Below are 24,504 nucleotides of genomic sequence, written 5' to 3'. Positions count from 1 at the left end.
GTGGTTTTAGTAGGCTCAGTTGTGGGTGTGGTTGGGTCAGTTGTGGTTGTGGTAGGCGCAGTTGTGGTTGTGGTAGGCTCAGTTGTGGTTGTAGTCGCCTCAGTTGTGGTTGTAGTAAGCTCAGTTGTGGTTGTGGTCGGCTCAGTTGTGGTTGTTGTAGGCTCAGTTGTGGTTGGAGTGGGCTCAGTTGTGGGTGTGGTCTGCTCAGTTGTGGTTGTAGTCGTCTCAGTTGTGGTTGTAGTAGGCTCAGTTGTGGTTGTGGTTGGCTCAGTTGTGGTTAAAGTAGGCTCAGTTGTGGTTGTGGTTGGTTCAGTTGTGGTTGTAGTAGGCACAGTTGTGGTTGTAGTAGGCTCAGTTGTGGTTGAAGTCGGCTCAGTTGTGGTTGTAGTCGACTCAGTTGTGGTTGTAGTAGGCACAGTTGTGGTTGTGGTTGGTTCAGTTGTGGTGGTTGTAGTCGGCTCAGTTGTGGTTGTAGTAGGCTCAGTTGTGGTTGTAGTAGGCTCAGTTGTGGTTGTTGTTGGCTCAGTTGTGGTTGTAGTTGGCTCAGTTGTGGTTTTAGTAGGCTCAGTTGTGGTTGTGGTTGGATCAGTTGTGGTTGTGGTAGACTCAGTAGTGGTATCCGTTGACGTTGTAGCATTTGTTGAAGGCAAAGTAGTAGTTGTTGTTGGTAAGGGCGTCGTAGTAATACAAGAAGTCTGAAAACGATAATAAATTGAACTTAAAAGTATCATATAACTATTTAAGGAGCATGCGTTCATTCAACAAAAATAATACCTTTATTTACAGAAATTAATATATTGGTATATTTATTTATTTTGATATGACTAGTAAACACTTCAGGTGTAAGACGATCTTTCAATGATGTTAATACAAAGCACATGTTCCCCAACGTAGAAGTTACCGATGGAATTATTAAAAATTTAATAACGTTATCTTTAACTGTTTCTTATCTGAGAGATATAAATTAGGAAGTGAAAAAACTGTGTCCATGCTGAGGATGTTCATGCTCAAATAGGCAGTGTTTCCTGTAAATATTACTAACTTCAGATCGAAGGACAGCTGAAATACCATTTTTTTCCAGCTATAATAAGTAAATATTCTATTTCTGACGGTTGGGTAAAATGTATCACTAAAGATTGCAACTTGCCAATGTATTAATAATTGGTTCATTCGTGGTGTAATCAAACTGAAATGAAATACAAAATTAGAAAAACAAATTCATCTTAGATGCTATCTTTTCTCGAATTGTTTTTTCTGCCAAAAAATGTTCTTTGCCGTGACCCAAAAGTTTATTTTTATTTTTTAAATATGAGTTTTGTCACCGTCAAACATATAAGAAAACAATTCCATACAAAAGACCCAAAGCTAAATTAAATACTACTCACGAATTCGACGCACGAGATAGTTGTTGTATTACAATTCTGACACCAGGAGTCGAAAATAATGACGACAATATCAGCACTGAACGCGACTCCATCATTAGACACACTCAGAAAAAATCCCTCTGCCACTACAGGTTCCTCGTCTGTGGAACGTTTTATCCTGTACTGGTAGTCATCCTGGTCTGTAGAACGCTTTCTCCTCCTCAATGCGTCGCTTAGTGTACAGGTACAGCCGAACCCGCCCCCTATGGACTTGGCTGGGAAAGTATCATTGGCTGAAGTCAAATTGTAACCGCTGCCTGTGATCTACACTCAAAAATACGAAACAAAACAGTAAAAGCTAATGACGACTTTATTATCATCACATAGTAGAGGAAAGTTATTCCTTATTGTAAATATTGACCCTGCCACAGATATATAAATAAGTAAATTATACCCAGTACAGCTACGATGGGTACTCATTATCGTAACTGCTAATCACTAATGTGATGAAGATTGATCTGGAAATACTTGCTTTTTTCGTTTTTATTCTTACACTTGCTATCAAATAGATGTTGAAAGCACGGGTGCATACCTATCAAACAAAGGCTCAACCAGTATGCAAAGATATTCTAATGTAACACTGCACCTCTGAGACATAAACTTCGTCAATATTTGTGAGTTTATTGTGAAACAAAAATATTAGTATATTTATATCTCACCGCAAAATGGGACGCCCTGCACGTCATATTGTCTCGGGCAAAGTTTGATCCTGAGATATGGAAGGTGTCACAAGCATACACATCCCGTTTACACAGTCCTGGGTTTGTCCTTGGCGACACAACGGGAGGCAATGTCCGTTTGTCGGAACAGTCACTCCCATCATAGTCACCAAAACACTGACATTTTCCTGGTATATAGCAAATAGACAATAAGATAATTGAACCACAACAATGTCAACGTCGCAGTGCATGCCGTCGTGACGTAGCCGGAAACGACAAATAGAGGAATATTTAATATCAATGTAATAATTAATATGAAATAAGCGACACCTAAACAGCGGGCACACATACACATGCAATTACTGTTTCTTACATAATTTCACAGTTACATTTTATGTACTGTCAGCAGAGTGAACATCCTGTCCTCGCATAATTCAATGGATGTACTATCATATTTTATTCGTGCAGGGTTAGTGTGGGGGGTAGGGTAATTGGTTTGTGGTGGAAGTTGCGGTATCTGTGCTGTAGCATTCAAGCGAGGTGGCACTATAAATGATACCGTTGGAAGCACGGTCCCGCTACAAAAACAGACACCATTAAATTTCCAGCAAACACGCAGGCATACACACATGGGGAGATATTAGCCAGGTGGTTAGCGCCTGAAAAGGCAGCTCCTGCGAATTCCTTATAAAATGTTATATCTATGTAATGTTAAGCGCTTTAGAGTGGCTTATGTTAGCTAGATCGGTCGCTATATCAAATGTTGTACTTATGGATATTATATAGATATTCAATGCTTTTCATAAACCAATAACAAAAGAGCAAATTAACTTCTGTATTTGGAGAATTTTATTTTTTCACGTTGGATGATTGGATGACCGAATGTGCCCAGCCCTTGTGTAAGTACGGTCCACGTTGGGATCAGCATAATTAACCGAATGGACGAAACATCGTGTATCAAAGCAATACGAAAGTCAATACTAAGCGTTTATGTATACTGCTAAGACCCTCAAAATCACAAATATTTGTTCAAGACCTAAAATATCTTGATTGGCCGGAGCTATCCCGGGGCCGAACTTGCCCGACTCCTTATCCCTAACCCCATATTGAACCCTACCGATCTGGATCAGCCCTGGTTCGTTGTTTTTCAAAGCACATTATAAACACTTACAAATTAAATATTAGCGATATTAAATCACTCATCTAGATGTCATCTGCATAGAGATAATTAACCAAAATCGATCTGCCGTCCATATTAGAAGATTTTGAACCTTTATCTATTTGTTCCTTCATCTTACTTTACTTAGCTGTTGCAATGAAACAAAACTCTAAACAAATAAATTTCATAGATTTTTTTTGTATCTGTAATTACTCCATTCCATTTTTCAATGGACATTCCTTTTTGATTAAAATCAGTCTGTTTAAAAGTGATAATGACATTTCATACTGGGCAATCGTAACGATTTCAAGACAGTCTGTGGAGGATTATAAAACCCATATAGCTTTTTTGTTTCTTTTCTTATATGAACATACATTGTAACAAAAACATATATACACAATTATTAATGTACTGTAAGAGAATTTACTGCATATTTTTCTCCAAAATAATTTGGGAAGCTGAAGAGGCAAATGGCGCAGCAAAATGCGCTTTTTAATAATAAATCATATTGTGTTTAATCAAGTAACGGAAAAATATGTCAGTATTCTGAGATGAAAATGCAGAAAAAATATCGTTGTGTGTAAATATTCAAAAGAAAAACGGCTTTATCATATAATTGTGATAAAATTGCTTCAAAAGAACATTTTTAGCTCATTTGGACCGAAGGCTTATGACGTGGTGCGGCGTCCGCCGTCTGTCGTCCGTCCGTCGTCCGTCCGTCCGGTGTCTGGCGTCAATATTTTACTTAAAACTACTTCTTCTGAATAACCAAAAGGACTAGGGTGATGATATTTGGCCAGTAGCATGCTGAGATGAAAAACCTTAACCCACTTTCAAGGTCACAAGGGTCAAATGTCTAAAAATCTTCAAACAACTTCTTCTCAATAACAAAAAGTCCCAGGGTACTGAAATTTAGCCTGTAGCATGCTGGGATGAAGGGCTACCAAGTCTGTTCAAATGAATGACCTTGACTTACTTTCAAGGTTACAGGTGTCAAATGTCTGTATATCTTCAAACGACTTCTCAATAACAAAAAGGCCAAGGGTTCTGATATTTTGGCCTGTAGCATGCTGGAATGAAGGGCTACCAATTTTTTTCAAATGAATAACCTTGACCCACTTTCAAGGTCACAGGGGTCAATCTGTTAAAATCTTCAAACGACCTCTTCTCAATAACCAAAAGGCCCAGTGGACTGATATTTGGCCTGTAGCATGCTAGGATGAACAGCTCCCGTATTTGTTCAAATGAATGATCTTGATCAACTTTCAAGGTGACAGGGGTCAAATGTCGTAAAATCATCAAACAACTTCTTCTCAATAACCAAAAGGCATCGGGTACTGATATTTGGCCTGTAGCATGCTAGGATGAAGGGTTACCAAATTTGTTCAAATGCATAACCTTGACCCATTTTCAAGGTCACAGGGGTCAAATGTCGTAAAATCTTCAAACGACTTCTTCTCAATAACCAAAAGGCCCACGGTACTGATATTGGGCCTGTAGCATGCTGGGATGAATAATTTTGACCCACTTTCAAGGTCACAGGGGGTCAAATATGTTAAAATCTTCAAACGACTTCTTCTCAATAACCAAAAGGCCCAGAGTATTGATATTGGGCCTGTAGCATGCTGGAATAAAGGGCTACCACCTTTGTTCAAATAAATAAGCTTGACCCAATATCAAGGGCACAGGGGTCAAATATTTTTAAATCTTCTAGCGACTTCTACTCAATAACTAAAAGGCACAGGGTACTGATATTGGGTCTGTAGCATACTGGGATAAAGCGCTACCAAGTTTATTCAAATAAATTACCTTGACCCAATTTAAAGGTCACTTGGTCAAATGTCGTAAAACTTCAAACGACTTCTCAATAACCAAAAGGCCCAGGGTACTGATACTGGGCCTGCAGCATGCTGGGATGAAGGGCTATCGAGTTTTTTTCAAACTAATGACCTTGACCAACTTTCAAGATCACAGGGGTAAAATTACGTAAAATCTTCAAACGGCTTCTTCTCAATAACCAAAAGGCCCAGGGTCTGTTGCATGCTAGGATGAAAGACTACCAAGTTTGTTCAAATGAATGACCTATATTCAAGGTCACAGGAGTCAAATATGTTAAAAACCTGTAAAACAACTTCTTCTTAATAACCAAAATGCATAGGGAGATGATTATATTTGGCCAGTAGCATGCTGGAATAAAGGACTACAAAGTTTGCCCAAATGAAAAAAACTTTTAACAACTTCTTCTGAATAACCAAGAGGTATAAGGTGATGATATTTTATCAGTAACATGCTTGGATGAAGGGCTACCAAGTTTGTTCAAATGAATGACCTTGAGTTCTGTTCAAGGTCACAAGGGTTAAATATATTAAAACCTTTAAAAGAATTTATTTTGAATAACCAAGAGGCCTAGGGTGATGATAATTGGCTAATATCATGCTGAGATGAAGGACTACACAGTCTGTTCCAATGAATGACCTTCATCTTTTTTCAAGGTCACAGGGGTCAAATATGTTTTAACCCTTAAACAACTTTTTCTGAATAACCAAGAGGCATATGATAATGCCGGTAACATGCTGGGATGAAGGACTACCAAGTGTGTTCAAACGAATGATCTTGACATATATTTAAGGTCACAGGGGTCAAATATGTTAAAAACCTTTAAACGACTTTTTCTTAATAAGCAAAAGACCAAGGGTGATGATATTTGGCCATTAACACGCTGGAATGAAGGACTACCAAGTGAATGACCTTCGTCCGTATTCAAGATCACAGTGGTCAATATATGTTTAAATCTTTAAATGATTTGTTCTGTATAACCAAAAGGTCCAGGGTAATGATATTTTGCCAGAAGTATGCTGGGTTGGAAGACTATAAACTCTGTTCAACCTAATGTCCTTGTTCGGTATTCAAGGTTACAGGCGTCATATGTTTAAATCTTTTAATATGTTCTTATGAATAAAACACTGATATTCTGCCTGCAGCTGTATTTTAGTCCACTTTTAAGATTACAAGTCTGAGATTAATACCAGGTGAGCGATGCAGGCCCATTGAGTCTATTGTTTAAAAGTAGCATAAATGCATGAAATACGTACACTAACGTCACATCAAATATATCTTTTATGTGAAACTGCCTAAAATGTAGTTACAAAGCAAAAATGTGCACTAAACTGTAGGGATAAGAATAAACAAAATCAAAATATTCTTAATAATGTGGTATAGCTGCATAAAATTCGGGTTCACTTCAGTGAATGTATTGTCAACACTACCATGTCACAGTTGCGTCACAACATGTTGTGAGCGTCAATTCATCCTTTCACAAACAGCAAAATACATATGACTGGGATATATATACAAACGTATCAGTACCAACTGATGTCATTTTAAAGTTAAGGACAAATATCCAAGCACAAGTACTACATTGAAACAATTTTCAGTTCGAGGAAAATGAAAATATCAAATTAATATGTAGGACATTGAAGGTTTTCATCAGTAACCTCGACTTTTCAAACAAATGAAGAATTGTTTCTGAACATAGAAAATGTGCCGGAGATACGACAAAAATACAAGGTGTTCACTGAACATGTAAAATTAATTGTGTGTGCAAAAAAAGAACATCAATGCAGTCTAGGAGCATTTTCCCGTACTTTCCGTACATGTGTTGCTATAACGGCTCGCATTGCTCGGTCGATCGTTTCGCGAGAATGCCCGCTATTATAAGAATTAGGATATTTTTATTTTACAGGTCAGCTCAGCATTTAGGGTAAAACTAGTTCAAATTTGGTCGGTTGATTTGCAGAGGAGTTATCGCCAAAATACTGTTCAACTAGAACGTTAAATAAAGAGTAACCTGTTGTAGATGATGGGTATGTTGTTTATAGGAATGTTTGTATGTAGTTGCACTTGTACGTTTTTAATTTTCGATTATAATCTTACTGATATATATGGCATGTGGGTTATTCTGACTTTAGTCATAAGAAGATAAACAAACATATATTAATGAATATAAAAGGTATATACATAGCAAACAGAGATCAGTATGTGTTCATATACAAGACTGACCTTGTTGACATATTCCGTTTCCAGAACAGTTATTGCTACAGTCGAGATCCAACATAACGTCCAACACTGTCTGACCTGCTGTACCATCAGCAGCTGTTGTCTGAGTGAGATTTTCTAGCTTAAGTGCTGTCATTCGACAACCTCTGGCCAGATTATCAGCTGTAGACTGCATAAACTCGGTGTTTCCCATTAGCTGGAATAGTTAAAATAACCAATACATATACTGTAAGTAATAAGTAAGCACAGTTCAGTTTATTATATAACACATATCTCATCCATGTATGAATAATTTGTTTTCCTCTTTGACTACATACTGCGGATGTACATATTTTAAGTTCAAAGACTAGAAGCTACGTTTTGCAATGTTTTGATTCCTAAAAGGTTGTTTCTTTTAAACTGTTGTTCTTGTCGAATATTATTGTAAATATGAATTTTATCATTTTAAAAGTTCCAATACATTTAAACTAGAGAGCCGACAAGGAAAGAAATTCCTCGAGCAATTTTATGTTACACAAAATAGTTTTATAAGGAAGGGCCGTGCATCTGAAAAGCATTCCATTGCATTCTAAATAAGAAGCTTTTCGCTATATGTAAGTTTTCATAAAACTCTGTTATAGTAGCATCGACCTTGACATTTGACAAACAATATTATAATTTAATATGACTCTCCTTTCCTCTATCGAAATCCTTAGCTGAGTAGAATCATCAGTTCTTGGAAACGTTCTACTTTTAAGTAAGATTGACCTTGATCTTTAATGGATCCTGCAAAAACAATAGATATTTGCCTCTACCCTTGGCCAAACTACACAGTTTGTATTCTAGTGTGAAAATACAGTGTTCCTTGATACTTGCGGGTCTTAGTTTGTCCGTTAAGTGTTTCTTGATCTATGATGCCGATATAACTGCGATGTAACCATAACAAAAACAACTTAGATCTGACAGTGTGACAAAGAGTGTACTATGATTTATAATATTAAGATAGCAGCAATGGTGTTCATTGTTACCTTGATATCGCTGACACAGGATTGAACACCTTCGTCATTGTCATTGGCTGTTGCCTCTAACACCTCTTCACACTTTTTTAAAAAGTTCTGATTCTGAACAAATGTTTTGCAAGCTTCATCAGCCAAAGTTTCATTCCACCCATTTCTCCACGTCGGAGGCTACAATAAAAAACAGAATACTTTAAAATTGCATTTCTACAAATTTGCGAAGTATATTATTATTAATAAACTAAAACGTTTTAATTAGATACATTGGTTTGTTAATTCTATGATATAAAACATTATTATTTAACAATGTAATAATTCTGTTGGTACTTAATAAGCTTCATATTTGCAAAACTTTCACTAAAGTGAGAAAATTCCTATTGACAATAGAAAACGTGGTACAAATGTACTTAATTGGCCGAGTAGTCTTTTTATGAACAGCAAAAATAGTGTGTGTAAAAGGTACACCCTGTGACAAATAGTCAGAGTGAAAGGCGATGGCGGTGTAGTTTCGTTCAACCAGACGCTTGATCTCTTGTAATTCAACAGCCTGGTCAAACACAGTACTTTAAAATTACCATCATCAGAGGGCAGTGTTTTTACTTTCGTTTCCGAACGTTATCTTAACGCCATTAAAACATTTCAAAGAATAATGAAATTAATGAAAAAAACTTACCTGTACATGCATTCCTGAAGTACCCGTGTATTCACTATTATCGAGAAAAATGTCGTGAACAATGAAAATACATGAAATCATTCTTGAAATTTGAAGCATTTCTTATTTTTTTCTTGATAATAGTGAAAACACGGATACTTCAGGAATAAAAGTCAAGGTAAGTCTTTTTCATGAATTAAAATATTGAATGTAATTTTGCGCCACTCAAATTCTGACTTCAAAAGTTGAAACGGGTGTGTCTACCTTTGAACAATGAAAACATTTACCAAAACTCTGGTAAGCCTCGTTATGACTTCACAAAACGATAGCACTGAGTTTGACTAGACTCTCTGTTCGGCGTAGCTTGCGCAGACAACAAGAGTCTGGTTGAACGAGACTGACGGCGGTGCAACATAATGCCAGAATCCCAATGAGATCCTAGGTGACACTAATGAAGGCACAAGTACATCAAAACAATAAAACTGAAAAGGTAAAGTTTTATTTTATACACAAACAATGTACGAATTAAACGGTTCCCAACGTTTAAAGACCGACTGGTCCTTTTGTCAAGCTATGACTGAGTGTTTATAAAGTACATTGTTTGGGTTTGAAGTAAGATTTTGATACAAGATATTTCCAAACTGATTATTCTTATTGAATGACAAAATTGACGTTCAAGAAAAAGATGTTTTAAAGTATGCTAGGAGTGTACGGTTAAGAATCAGACAAACAAAGACAACACGTATACAATTTTCAGGATGGGAATATACGACAATTGTAGAAAATACAGAGGTTGTGACCATTAACACAGTCATATATGACCCAGAAGTAAACTCAACCTGGAAATTCTTAGCCTGCAAAACTGTAATAAGTATTAATCGAAGGTTGTGCTGTTTTATATGCTCTATCAGTGGAAAAATTGTTTTCAATGAAACGGCAAGTGAAACTGAAATCTTTGTCTTTTTCGTGATACATTGCTAACAAAATGTATTCGGTCATAATTTGACAACGCTACCAAGCTGATATTATATGCACTGGAACCATTTACCAGTCTGTAAATATATTTCTTTCTTCGTAATATAGCAACATATGTTAAACCTTACATAGATATTTAGACACACGTATAATCAACATATACTACAAAACATATCGTCGTAGACATAATACGTTTATATCTAGAGAAACATATTTCATGGTATGCATTGCTGTCATTCTTGAACAGCAAATGGAAGTGTTTATTTCTTCTTACCACAGGTGCGTCATCAGCATCAGTTGTATAAACGATTTCGAATTTCGACGGGCTGTCTTGCTTGCTTAAAGATCGTCTATACCTGTGATGTGAAGTTGAACGCTTTCTTCTGGATGGTTCATCACAGGTTTTAAAAAAGCTACCAGTATCCGTATATGAGCACAACGCCGTTTCTGTTTTGATTGAGCATTCTATTGTATTGTTGAAATCTGAATATGAAGTTGAGTTCGATCTACATTTACAATATCGCGGCAAATTTATGCTTGCATCTGGCAAATTGATATCACCAAATAAACTCTCGCTGTTTTGAGTTATCCTGAAACATAACACAAGTTGTACTAATAATATTATAACAAAAATAAGAAATAAGTACATTAAATTGACTTTCAAAAAAAGATATCAAATATCTCATCAATGAAGAGAATAAAGCATTTGTTCATATACACTCTCTAACATAACACTATCCTGAAACAAATATAGTTGATACCATACACTTCAACACTGACGAAGCATACTGGCTATTGGTGATATAAATCCTCAATAACAATTATCCTGGTTGTTTCATTTTATCTGTCAACGACATTTGAAATACGACGAAGTAAAAGTCAATTATAATTTTGTTGATATCAGCAAGTTGTTCAAATTGTAAAATCAACTTTGTCCCTTTACGAAACGTGGTCATTGACCTCTTGTTGGTAACAGGCGAACACAAGCTGTTAACATACTCATTGATTTTAGCCTTGATGATCTGAAACTAACAACGATCTTCCATCAATAAAACATATTCATTATTATAAGACAATAATTCATAATTAGTATCGTATTATGATTAAACGATATACCAACGACTGTATAGTACGACATCATACTAACTTCCAATCAAGTGCGAATGTTTCCTCGTTATTTGCCGTCCCTCCATTTTTAGTTCTAAAGTCGTTGTTTTGGTTACCATCCAAATATCCACACAATCCCGACGACGTTTTCCAATCAGCAAGAGAAGGCTTGATAGATATACCGTTAATATATACTCTATCGTTCCACGATGAAAAGTAGTGACTAAACGAAATCTGTGTTCCCGTAGGAAGTGTTATCTAAAATCAAAGTAAACCTATATTTTAATTTCTGAGGTGATAAATTACAATCTTGAATCCTCAAAATTCTATTTAGGAACATTTTATGTAGCATATCGATTTGCATTAATTTTCACCTTTTGACGCTGGTGTTAAAATTTCATTTAAATTTACTGATTGGAAACTAATTTCAAAACAGTTGCTAGTTCCTTTAATTAAAGTTAAAGATGAAATTATTTTTCTGAAAATTAAAGTTCCTGTAGAATATAAATCCAATAAATCGATATTTTCATTTGTTAATTTTCTCTCGCCATTCCTTTCTTCCTACTTAACCAATGCTATACCAATTGAAATGAAAACAATTAGCTATTGATAATGACAATTGATCCATAAAAAAGTAAATATGATATGTTCCTCTAAAGCATACTGTTCATACTGTAAAATATATGTAATCTACAACACCTCTTGCGTTGAACTAGAAATGCTTTCTTTAGTGGCTTTTTAAGATAAACAGTGTTGAATACTGAACACATCAAAAAACTAATACAAAACAGTGTTGCATAACTACTTACCGTATAAGTGTTACCGTTCTTGTTAATTATCATGTTGGTGTCGTCACAGAATGACTGCTCTACATATCGATTGGATTGTGTCCCACTGGTAAACCAGCCAATTTCTGCATCGCAAAAGTTTGCGACGAATACAGCATCGTTATTTCTAACTGCCACTCCACAGTTGCATGTGGGTCCAATATGGTTTAACCAACATGTCTGATACATCGCGTGAACCTATAGGGAGAGCATAGCTTTTAGAGTGGTAGATCTATTACTAAAAACCTCTATATTAGCAATATATCTGAATATTTTAATATCATATTTTAATAAAAACAGTGCAGTTGATTTTAAATCTATCATTAAGACTAATAAAATCAGTGTAACCCGGGTATATATATATGATTTATATATATACGGTGTGCGTATATATATATTAGTAACGAGTGCTGTCAACTGTATGTATACCCATGTATTGTCCCGTCTGGTAAACATACTGTGACGTCATCAGTTCGGAATGTATGTACCTGTATTGTAACATTCTGACTGAATTGTACGTACGACGTAGACCTTGGACATGTCCCTTGCACGAATAAATCACCCTATATTCCCGCTGCTATATCTCGGCTACTGGGTAAATACTTATTACCCAGTGGTCATTTTCACAATCCAACTTGTAAGAGAAGGATCTGTGATCTTGTGATTATATTTATTCATATGAGATACATTTGTATAGAGGCTTATAGAGACATTGCCGCCAGTATTGAACTGTATTGCGGTATTAATGTAACAACTATCGTGTGATTGTAATATTTATAATATATATATAGCGGTCAGTATTCAGAGGTTCGATACTTCGGTCGGCGCGGAAGTTGTTTAGTATTTATTGTATGTATATGTGAGGGTGAATGTATTTATTGTATTGTCCTGTATTGTAGGTTTTCGGATATAGTAAAGATGATGAAATTACACAACTTATCCGTGTTTGATTAACTGAGCAACCGGTGACATAAGCTAAGGTCAACGTATGAAGAAATGAGACAATAACTCCTGTGAAATCATAGAATCGATTATGTTTTTCTGATCTGTTACATGCATACCCGAGAACGGCAACAAAGTTATCACCACATAACCTGACTAACACAGAAAAAAACAAACGATTCCTTATATTTACAGTATTTGTATTAAATTGATCATAAATGGCTTTGTCATCTATCCAATTTAAATATACTCAAGTGGAAGTATCACCCCAAAACCTTATAAAAACTAGAAAACTTATCCTTCAAAATCAAAACTGTATGATATATGTGAATTATATTCAGACATGATCGGGAATTACATCAAGTTTTAATCCAACCTAACTTGGTGACTTTTGCCTTGGAGCGATGTTTTTTGATTACGTATTGTACTTATTGTAATGTTTGTGGCGTAATATTCACAATGTAATACCTCTTATTAGAGAGCAAATTACAGTAATTTGTTTGAAATGTTATTGAAATATATTTGTAATGAAGAAGAAAACATACTCTATATGTTACGGGTAAAATAATTTTATGCCACACGTATATTTAGACAACAATAGCATTCTGTTTTACATGTGCTGTTACTATAAATAAACCTAAGGTTTTTCTACACAAAAGAAAAAGAATATTTCGACTTACCCAATACAGTTTCTGCGGGTTGTGATATAACACATATTCACCAAGCCTTTGATTTTCCCATCGTCTGAAAAATAACCCTTCAGTTTATGCTATGTCTTAATGATCGACAAATTTAATAGCTACATTCAAGATTTACTGGTAATGCACATGCATTAACGACTGTAATGTTATTACTTTCGCAATCAAAACTTCCCAAGAGAATACAGAATGTAACTAAAGCACTCACAACATAAATCACAATCGACCGTGAAACAGAAGTAATTATCAGCCGCATTACGCTTGGTAATGGACAGACGATTGTATTTCATTACCAATGAATAGCGGGTTAATTTCCTTACAACGAACGTACGGATTCATTACCAATGTAAAGATGTATTCATTATCACTGTAAAGAGTGTCTAATTACCAAAGTACAGACGGATCCATTACTATAAAGCAGGTGTCTTCATTACATATAAATAGACGGGGACAGATGTACTTACCGTCCATCAAACGTTCTCATGTGGGGGTCATTATTGCTATAGCATTGATTATTCAGAACGATGGAATCTGCATCTTGTACCACAACCTAAAACACATGTAAGGTATAAAGACATATATGAACAAGCATATATATGAAATGGTTAAAAAGCAAATTTATTATTGCAACGCTAAAAAAGGAAAAGACTGCGAGTCTACATAATCTTTATTGTTTTCCCCGAGCAAAAGTAGCACAATACTTATTTTATACGTTTCCAAACTAAATACTGATTTTGCGATGTAAAATGTAATGCTCCAATGAGGGAAAACTTGAATGGCCATTCGATTTCTTACTTAAGCGCCATATTCATATAGCGTACGCGCAGGACTATTACACCAATATACTAGCTGAACTTTTTATCGGTCAATGTGTATGGAATATTTAATGGTTCGTTTAATAGTTGGCAGTGTTGGAAACCAATTACATGAAAGTAACTAGCTATAGACAGGTCATTAAAGATGTTGCAAATATTTAAGACAAAAATCCCACATTCACTTTTTTTTTTATCAAACTATATATATATATGCTGAAAGGATAAAGAAACGCGGGGTAACACAACATGCAACAATTCTTAAACTGCTTGGCCTAAACTTATGAAAACCGATCAGACGATTATCTTGGTGTCTGTGCACTCAAACATGCGTCTAAAGCTACTCAATCTAGTAATGGACCATACCACAGAGAGAAAGGGTTGAAATACAAAAACATGTGTAGAATAATGATGACAGCTCGTCAACAACACATCTTGCCATACCAGTTGATACTCATGAGGTATATACACATTGATTCCACTATTTACTGTCAGTTTTTGAATTTCTTGCAATTTATCATGGCTGACAGAAGTTCAGAGGGGTCAGGCTATTGCATTGTTAACGCAAGATAAATAGGCAACAACAGGTTGATATGAAGTTCCGTGTGAATGTTTCCACTAAAGGACGTCTAGTCCACCTGCGTAATCGCAACGTTTCTGCAACTGAAACCGCTATAAATAAGGTACGCAATCATAATCGCCATATTCAGCCTAAAACTGTATGGTACCGAATGTGCGAGCTTGGTCCGCGAGCTCGTTGTCCTTATGTGGGACGAACTTAACAAGAGGTTAAAAAAGTGAAACAATATCCCCGTTAGAAGGATATATGCAATGATGATCTCCATGCAAAAGATCATCAGGGTTGTGGCAGATGCGCGAGGGGAATATACGAGATACTGGCGAGTCAGTCGATTTCACTTTGCGATGTAGTGGGGAACCGTCAAATGTGCTTCAATACCTCATGGATTTGTTCAAGATCTAATGAAATTTTGGCAATTTTTGTATTAAAGACTTTTTTATACTTACCAATATGTCTGGTTTTGAAGCACTTTCCCAAGCCGGGTGATACAAGACACTGTCGAAAACCTTCAAACGTATATATGAAGAACGACTTCCTACATTCACTGAGTTGTCTGATGCACCGTATACCTTCAGGGACTTTGTTGTAGCCCAATCGTTAGGAGATATACGAACACCGCAGTTATTATCACCAAAAGTTACTGGTTCGTTGCTAACACCTCCAGATGAGCATTGGACAGTGTCCGTCTGATCTGGCGTCTGGATGCGCATTTCTGTTCTACAATTATCTTCCGCATGATCATGCCATCTGCAAAAGGTATCGTATTACAAATCTTTAAAAGGATAGGTCAAAGTAGTTTCATGTTGTCAATCATTTTACGAAAAAATGTTACTTTATTTACTTTTATACATGAACAACTATTATTTTTTTCCATTTCACGGACGTGTATAAGTTAAAAAACAAAACACCCCTGCAGACAAAATTCCTCTTGGCAATTTGTAACTGCCACATAGAAATTATTCAGCCGGTAAGATCAGAGGCGGGTGGGGTTTACACTAACTTAGCCCCTACAAGGTCGATCAGTAGACAGACAAGAGCATACAATGTAGACAATATCGAATGAGAAGACATTTTTGATAATTTTTCGAAAATTGCAGCTTGAGTACTGTTTTCTCTTTTTTTTAAAGTTGGCTTTTCATATCAGTGTGCGGTAACGGATAAAGAATTTGATTTTGAGATAAAGCATGTGGCTGGAAAAAAACCTGTTGTCAGGGAAACAGAAAGCTATATCCCTAAACTACATAACTATATCCCTAAAACCAGATGTTTTCTGTATATAGAAAGTTATAGCGGGTGCTGTTTCAATCGGATAAGCTGTTTATCAATATAGTCTTACATATCAAAAACGGTAATGTTAACTTATGCAAAACAAACTAACAATATTATCTTCTGGTAAGTCATTGTTTTAGTAGCTTTCCATTGTGGTAATCAGTGTGAGAGCTGTATGTGTTTTATTTTTTTGTATATAAGTAGATAACTTTAGGTGTTGTATTTAGCCTCGTTGGCAACCAAAAAAATAACAACGCCTAACATGTTTATCAAATGAGTTCCGAGTGAGAATACGTATGGTGGCTGTGAGATATACATAAATATCACATAAATTAGTGAGAAAAGAATAAGTCAAGGACCGTTGCTCTGCTTCTTTATCATATAGGAAATTCGGCCAGTTAGCACCGACACTGACGTAGGTGTAATAATAAGTCAAAAGAAAATCGGACATTTATGAATATTATTTTACGAAATTCGATATACATGTAGCGCCTCTCTAGCTACGATTAGCCATTATAACGCAGTTAGTTTCATATTGCGTATATCATGTAACATTCATATCACAACATATTTTAATAATGTTGCAAGAGCTGCAGTATCAAGCTCAAATTACTGGCCATATGTCACGTGGCTCCTTGTAAGCGTACCCGTATATATGTGCTAGAGGCATATTGGTATTCTGTCGTACGCATAAGGGTCCTGGATTTTGACTAAGACTAATAACTCATCCCCCCCATCTCCCCCCTAACACACACAAATCAGAGGCATGACAGAAAATAAATTTAAAAATGTGAAATATGTATGTATATGTTTTTGAGAGTCGAACATGCTTACTGATCTCTAGTCAAAGTGAGAGGATAAACACATCCTAATGGGACAGTAAGTGTTACTAAAACGTCGATCGAGGAACCTTCCGCTACGGTATAGGAATTCTGATCCGTCTGTAAGAAAACAAAGGCAGTTAAGAAGCCGGAGAACTAATATATCAAGGTCGTTAAGATATAATCAAATGAAAAATTACGAAAAACGAAATACCATTTCTGTCAAAACACAGACATGGGTTCTTTATTCTCTGTTTAACAGGAAACGTTCGTCCATACATCTTTCATAATTTTTTTGTACTAATTTAAACCGCCTTTAGACATTAAACGTTTGTTTCTATTTCAAATATATTTTTATACTGAATGGTTAGACAGGAAGCGTTCATCCATACAACTACTTTATAGGGCTGTTAAGTAGGAAATTTCCCCAATACAATTAACCGTGTTGTATGGCATCTTCTTGAGAAGATATGAATGTTTTCACTGTAAACCACAAAACACCAGAAGGTAAAAGCTCTGCAAAATATTCACACTGAGGATAATCATGTTCATCAGAAAGACCTTAAGTTAATAATACATGGTAATCTTATTATACATACCGTAAAACCAGCTTTAAAGGACTCACTTGACCTAAAAGGGCCAATGGAACTCTCGTTAAGACCACGCAGACGAGCTTCACATCTTACCTGAAAAAAAACACACAGTGACAAAATGGCGAAGATATACAAAACATATAGTAACACGCCTAACAGACCAAAAGAATGAACCATATTTCTAAATATTTTCTTCGGGTTGGAAAGTAGAGATGGGAAAGTATACATATGCATACATGTTCATATTGTGCAACCAGCGAAACGTGTCTGTGAGACGTTTTTGATGACTAATACATAATGATAACTGACCGGTAAAGCACATGGGCAAAATGTGTACGAGTTGATAACAATTATATCTCTGTTGATTTGGCTATGTTATAAGCGTATGCACACTGAGATGTAAATAATTTTCATAATGAAGCTTAATCGACAAATCAATTCAGCTACAATTTGTTTAATACCTTCTTTTCAGATATGCGAGAGTCTATGAGCCCCCTCATCTCGATTCAACTCTAATTTCCAGAAACAGAGAATCAACTTATGCAAGTGGAAGCCATCTGAAAACGCGGCAGCAAGCAAGTTCTGAATTAGCTTGCCAAATAAATCCCAACAAGACCGACAAGAGTAACACAAACGCTTAACACTTCCACTGACGTCAATGTGGATGTCATGTAATATGTAGCTATTATGTAAAAGTTATTGAAGGTGAGCTAGCAAGTGTAAATGCAAAGAAACTAGTTAAGCTATTGTGTTAGTTATATTAAATATAAGTTATCACAATTAATACGGATGCGTAGATGAACATTGCTTCCGAGAAATGACATTTCATCATGGTTACAGAATGTACCATATAAACCTTACTTCCGAGTGAAGGTGTTTATCCCGATTATCATGTAAGCTTTACTTCCTGGAGAAGCTATTTAATCATGGTCACCATGTAAACATAATTTCTGAGGTAGGACACTTTATTAAACTTACTTCCTGAGGAGGTTATGATATCACGGTTACCATGTGAACACTACTTCTGAAAGGAGACATTCTATCAGAGGGTGAAATTAGCAGGTAATTTAATTCTTTGGACGCTGCAGCTCTATCTGATTTTTAACAGATTTATACTATGGGTAAGCACTATTAAATGAATCACTCAGGAAATAAAACGGTCTGAAATACCCAAACCATCGCACCAAATATACCTTCATCTTATTCTGGTTATGATTATGTCAAAACGAGGCGTCATCGAAGTAAAATTTGCCGAATAAAAATGTGTACTTACTATTTCAAAGCCAGTAGAAAGAGTGGTGACGGCCATCTATTGTTATCATTATTCTATCGAAACGGCACAAAATATATACCAACATTACTCCCATTTAGAATAATAGCTACACTCGCCACAATATCATCAGTGAACAAATGTTAGGAATTTACTTACCAGGAAATTCAGTTTGTATGTATCTCTCCAGCATTCCTCCAGCAAACGAGTGGTCGACAGGTTCGTGTATGCTACCAGTGCATGGGAACAATTCGTCAAGAGGTTATCATTGACGTACCAGTTGATGTCGTATAAATACTGCTCAGCTGTTTCGTTGTCATAATTGAAAGTTATATTGTGTTCAAATTTTATTTCAGTGTTTACTGCGTTGACACTAGGGAAGGTTAGAGTTGGTCCTATTCTCTCTTCCAGTCCAGGCATTATCGTGACAGTGTATGGAATGTCTACAAAACCTAAAAAACATAATAATGATCCTTTAACTTTTTTCTTTTTTTTTCAATTTTCACTCATTATTAGTCATCTTATCACATGAAAAAGTGTAATATTTGCGGCGTTGATACGGTATCAAATATTGACTTTATATTAGATAGATCTTGGTCTGCTGTTACTCTCGAGATGTTGTCTCAAAAGTAGACAAAGATCAGTTCTATCCAAGATTGGGTCAATACATGTTTAATGCCATAAAACAAATATGAAAATAAGTTATGTTAATAAAATGATGATGTGTGCCAATGTGTACGAAAGCATGAATTGGTAAGTAGTAGTATTATGACGTGATATGTAAAGCAATTAAATGATGCAGAACGGATTAATCATAATCCATTTCGAAAAAGGATATGATTCCAAAATGACAACATATAAAATGCCGCCATTGGAATGTTCTTTGTGTCATCAGAAAACATCCAGCTGCCACATACATCCAGCTGCCACATATATCGAATTGTGTTCTGCAATGTACAAGTATCACCTAATAATTAAACCGGTGTGACAGCATTGTTCATTTATTTCTATAGGTCTCACCCCATCAAAATTCTGACAATATATAATATACAATAGTATACAAAATCATGTATAGACGATCTTTTCTTTAAGCAAGTCGAAGAGGAAAGTTATATATATCTTATAGACAAAGCTATTAAGCATCAAATTAAAACATATAATACTGTATATTCTAATTGACGGCTGTGATAATTGAAGTAATGAATCAAAGAACGACCGCAATCTAAAAACATACAAAAATATCATCCTTTCCAGAAGAAAAGCTCGCAAATTAAAAACGGATTGTATCTCGCATCCTCTCTTGGAAAACAGAGTCCTATATATTTAACAAAATATATCCCTATAACGAAAATAACCTCCAATATTGAACAACATATTCCCTTAACTCTCTAGCGAAATAACCTCGAATATTAAACAAAATATATCCCTCACCCTCAAGCGAAATTAACTTCCCTTACCAAAAAACATATCCTGCACGATCTATCGATAAAAACCTCCAATGTTATTCGATATATAACCCTCCTCGCCCTCTTGCGAAAAAAAAATCCACTTAAAACAAAATGAATCCTTTACCTTCTAGCGACCACAAACTCCAATATCAAACAAAATATATCCTTCACGTTCTACCGACAACAATCCCCATATCAAACAATATATATCGCTCACTCTCAAGCGAAAACAATCTTCCGCACTAAACAAAATATTTAACCTATCCTCTGTCTTGGATTTAAACATATATGCCGTAAAGCGGCGTCGATATTGATCAAAAGAAACATATTCCCGTACCCTTTTCCGAAAAGAAGAAAAAGTTGTATAAAGAAATACAAACACAGAAGAAAAGATAAAAAAAAAAAATTCCTTACCTAATACTTTAGACCACTCCATAGCAATACCTCAGTCAGCTCCATTTATCCTTGAAGTTAACGTTTAAAAAAGTTAGTGTTTCATAAACATGCAGTGCTGTAGCATTGTTATATATAAACTTGTTAACGCATTTAAATTCACAGCATGTATTACACAGAAAATTTTGCAAATTTACGATATTCGAAAATATCGCTACGTATTTGTTTGTGAATTCATTTTTCAAATACGTAAGAACATGAAGAATGACGAATATATAAAATGAAGCACCTGGTATAGTGAATGAAGCAACCACAAATTAAGCGTGAAGCTTTCAAAATAACACATAAAACGTTCAGCATAAAGTATAAACAATAGGTAGAATGAAAATATTTAATTGTATTAAAACATATTTACGTTTTACAGTAATTTAATAACCATTGTTTCCACAAACTGGTGTTATCATCTGATAACCTGACCATAAAACGTGACAAGTTTCCACGGCGTAAACATGTGGATGGATCTATGCAAATTTCACTCGAAAAGGAAACAATGGTGTCACGTCGTAACCATTGGATGTGGGCGGAGTTAACGAAGGCTTAGGAAAATTTTAGGTTACTTTTATATAACCCATAAGTCATTGATATCTTTGAAGAAGAAAACAATGTTTGACCGCTGATCAGATGAAAAACATTGTAAATAAAAGGATTCGTTTTCAATTTTGGTAAGAGTACGAGGTAATAACTCAAGTTGAGCACATATTCAAGTTACAGGTGCTCAATTGGAGTGATCACCTCGTATCATGACTACAAAAAAGGGTTATTTTTTTAAGAAGGCAACTGGAAAGAATTAACAAAAATGATGGATGCAAAAAGCCATGAAAATAATCATTTAAGAATGGAGAATGCACAGTAGTTACAAATGTACAATGAAATACGCGATTAAGATTTAGTGCGACGCATGTAGCATTTAGAACGAAACATATGTAAATAATATCGTGAAGAATGAAGAGTAAATAATTGATGACATTCCATACATTATACATTAGATACACAATTAATAAAAGTAAAACTGGATTATAACAAAATATGTAATCCGATGCAAAAGAAACCGTTGGATTGTAATTGATTTTTAACGCAATATATAGTCCTGTTTACTTTTTTCTTATTATCCGATAATTAAATAATAAAAAATATGCATCGTGATGAAAATAGCAGTGGCTTAATTTAGAAAAGAAATGTGGTTCTCTTATTAAAAACAAAACGAATATCAAACAAAATGTATCACATAATTTACGGCGTTATCCATTGAATATACCAATGCCATATTTTTTTGCGTATTAAACCATGTAATATGACCTATCAGCCGTGTTATTGGTTGTAAGATTCAATAGTTTCAATTGTGACGTCACGCTTAGGACAATTCATTACGTCACAGACTTACACACTGGAGTTTAAATGCCGGCTTATTACATTTCAAGGTTGCATGAAAATTGTCATTTTACACAAATAAATGCCACAAATCTTGATTATGTGATAAAAAGGATCTTACACTCGTTTCAATTTCATGCGAAATTGATGAAACTTGTCACGAATTTTTAATTTAAGCTCGCCAAAGAATTCTTAGACTCGTATCATAAATCTCATATGGAATGGAAACTCATGTAAGATCCTATATATAATGTATGGATTTTATCACAGATGTTAATATTTTGACAAATAGATTATTATACAATGTACATATTCGTCTTTCAAAGTATAGGACAATATGTTTATTTACAGGTGCTAGGATCGATTAACCTCACCTTCATAAATTGGCAACATTTTAAGGGGCTGTGGCGAATCGACGCAAACACCCGTAATTCGAAAATACAATATTTAATTGATTTTAATGTTAAATAATAATTTCAAAAACATTCTCTATGTAAAAATGTTCTTACTGATACAGCCCGGTGTGAATCCTGTTTCCGATGATTTACCATCTGGACACTTTGTTTCAGTTCCTAAAAATTAAAAGATAAATTGAATCAAATAGATGTGTTGTAGCATTTGCTTTTAACATAAAAAATCAATAAACGATAAAAAAAATGTATTTAAGTAATATAACATTTATTATTATTATTTTATTACTTTATTGATTCAAACAAAATAGCCTAGGTATTCCATTTTTTTGAAAGATTGCTAAGTTACACATTCACCCCTTGACATTTGAATTGTACTTGCCCAATCTTTGATTTGGTAAGGTTAACATGTGAATTTAGGGTGAATAGGTTGAATATACTTACCAAAGCAATATCCATAGTCTCCTGGGGTTCTCTTCAGATCGTAGACGTAAAAGGAACCGCAGTTTTTTACTCGGACTGTTGACCATGTAGGGAAACAAGGTGAGAAAACGCCAACAGCACACATCGTCACTGATTTAGTCTCTCCGTTAGTTGGTAAAGCTACAAATGAATCAACACGATTTTTATTTAAATATATTAACCGTCTTATGATCATATCAAACTTTCAAACCATTTCTCACTACGTATCAAGCTGTCATTAGATTTTACAAACCAAAAGCATTTAACACACAACAGAAGAAGGATGAAGTTAAATAAAAAAAGAGTCTTGGTTCCTGACGTTGTCTTTTCCTCGGCATAGAGTTTTGACATTGTCCGTATATCTACTCTAACTCTCTTCATTTCCTGTCTTTCCATTTAACTATTTTTATACAAATATGTACTAATGATTTGTGTAAGAGCATGTCACACGCCGACACAACAATAGATAAATATACCTCATATTGTTGTTGGATTGTTAGGTCATGAACTCATTCACCCCTTAAGACACATTTGAACGCCAATTCAATCGTTGAAATAGTTCATGATGAAATTTCAGTGGGAAATGGTAGAAGGAAATGACAAAAAGTATAAATGTGTTTCAGACCAAACACTGTTCAAATCTTAGTGTATGCTGACAAGTTTCGCAAGTTATTTTAAACTATGTGTTTAATTGTTATGTTTACTTTCATTGCACGCAGATAAAAAAGATAAAAAAATAAAAAACATGTTAAGCTTTTAGATGAAAGAAGACAAAAATATCCTTGAAATACTGTATGCACAAAATGTATGGATTACCTCCCCTTATACATAACAGGTATAGTTATATAGCGAATACTAGTACCACAGGAGGAAATCTGATCACAGGTCTAATTGTTAAAGTAAGAACATTTACTACTTCGAAGACTCTAGAAACCAGATTGTTTATGGAAACTATATACAGAAAGACTTCGAAATAACGATTTCTGGATTGCAACTTTTTTATTGTTTGCATGCATAGAAGAGGCAAACAAAATTTTCACATTTATAAATACCTCGCCCTTTAGTAAGGATCAATATACCAGAGAAAAAACACGCAAGAAAGACTTTTTTGTCAAAGTGTGAGAAAGTTAACAAACGAACTATTCCTACATTTGAATTTGAAGAGTTTAAATGTGCCTGTAGGGATAAATATGTTAATTCAGGACAAAAAATAAGATAAAATCACATTACGAGTATAGCAGAATGTAGAATTAGGTATTTTACAGATATCTAATTGAACGTAACGATTTTGATCCGCCTCAACAAACCACCTAACTTGTATAGCGCTTGTTATGGCAGTATCCATTTCGGAGAATTCGGAGTATTTATGCAACAATGTTTACATTATAGGCGCCAGGTGTTCCCTGTTTAAATAAATATATTTTCAAAAATATGTTACATACTTTATATCGGGAACTTCCTTGTTGGGAATTTACCTTCCCGGTTGAAAAGTAGGACACTTTAATGTTAACTGAATAATATCAG

General features: G+C 35.0%; 1 protein-coding gene across 1 annotated transcript in view; it reads right to left on the bottom strand.

Annotated features, from left to right (window-relative positions):
- Window positions 1–183: 183 nt before the first annotated feature.
- LOC110464567 (von Willebrand factor D and EGF domain-containing protein-like) overlaps window positions 184–24,504 on the bottom strand; it is a 41,017-nt gene continuing 16,696 nt past the window's right edge. The window contains exons 3-19 of the mRNA XM_021519840.1: window positions 22,963–23,121; window positions 22,618–22,680; window positions 18,999–19,291; window positions 17,576–17,662; window positions 16,990–17,096; window positions 15,333–15,633; window positions 13,959–14,044; window positions 13,477–13,540; window positions 11,837–12,052; window positions 11,068–11,285; window positions 10,195–10,510; window positions 8,306–8,464; window positions 7,302–7,494; window positions 2,084–2,271; window positions 1,386–1,688; window positions 515–695; window positions 184–200 (exon numbers count right to left, since the gene is read on the bottom strand). Of these exons, the coding sequence (XP_021375515.1) occupies window positions 184–200; window positions 515–695; window positions 1,386–1,688; window positions 2,084–2,271; window positions 7,302–7,494; window positions 8,306–8,464; window positions 10,195–10,510; window positions 11,068–11,285; window positions 11,837–12,052; window positions 13,477–13,540; window positions 13,959–14,044; window positions 15,333–15,633; window positions 16,990–17,096; window positions 17,576–17,662; window positions 18,999–19,291; window positions 22,618–22,680; window positions 22,963–23,121 (2,951 nt within the window). The remainder of the gene's footprint in view (window positions 201–514; window positions 696–1,385; window positions 1,689–2,083; window positions 2,272–7,301; window positions 7,495–8,305; window positions 8,465–10,194; window positions 10,511–11,067; window positions 11,286–11,836; window positions 12,053–13,476; window positions 13,541–13,958; window positions 14,045–15,332; window positions 15,634–16,989; window positions 17,097–17,575; window positions 17,663–18,998; window positions 19,292–22,617; window positions 22,681–22,962; window positions 23,122–24,504) is intronic.

This window comes from Mizuhopecten yessoensis, unplaced genomic scaffold (genome assembly GCF_002113885.1).
Source record: "Mizuhopecten yessoensis strain PY_sf001 unplaced genomic scaffold, ASM211388v2 scaffold11009, whole genome shotgun sequence".
NCBI lineage: Eukaryota > Metazoa > Mollusca > Bivalvia > Pectinida > Pectinidae > Mizuhopecten > Mizuhopecten yessoensis.
Note: the sequence above shows the minus strand (reverse complement) of the source record. Positions and strands in the feature narration are given on the sequence as shown.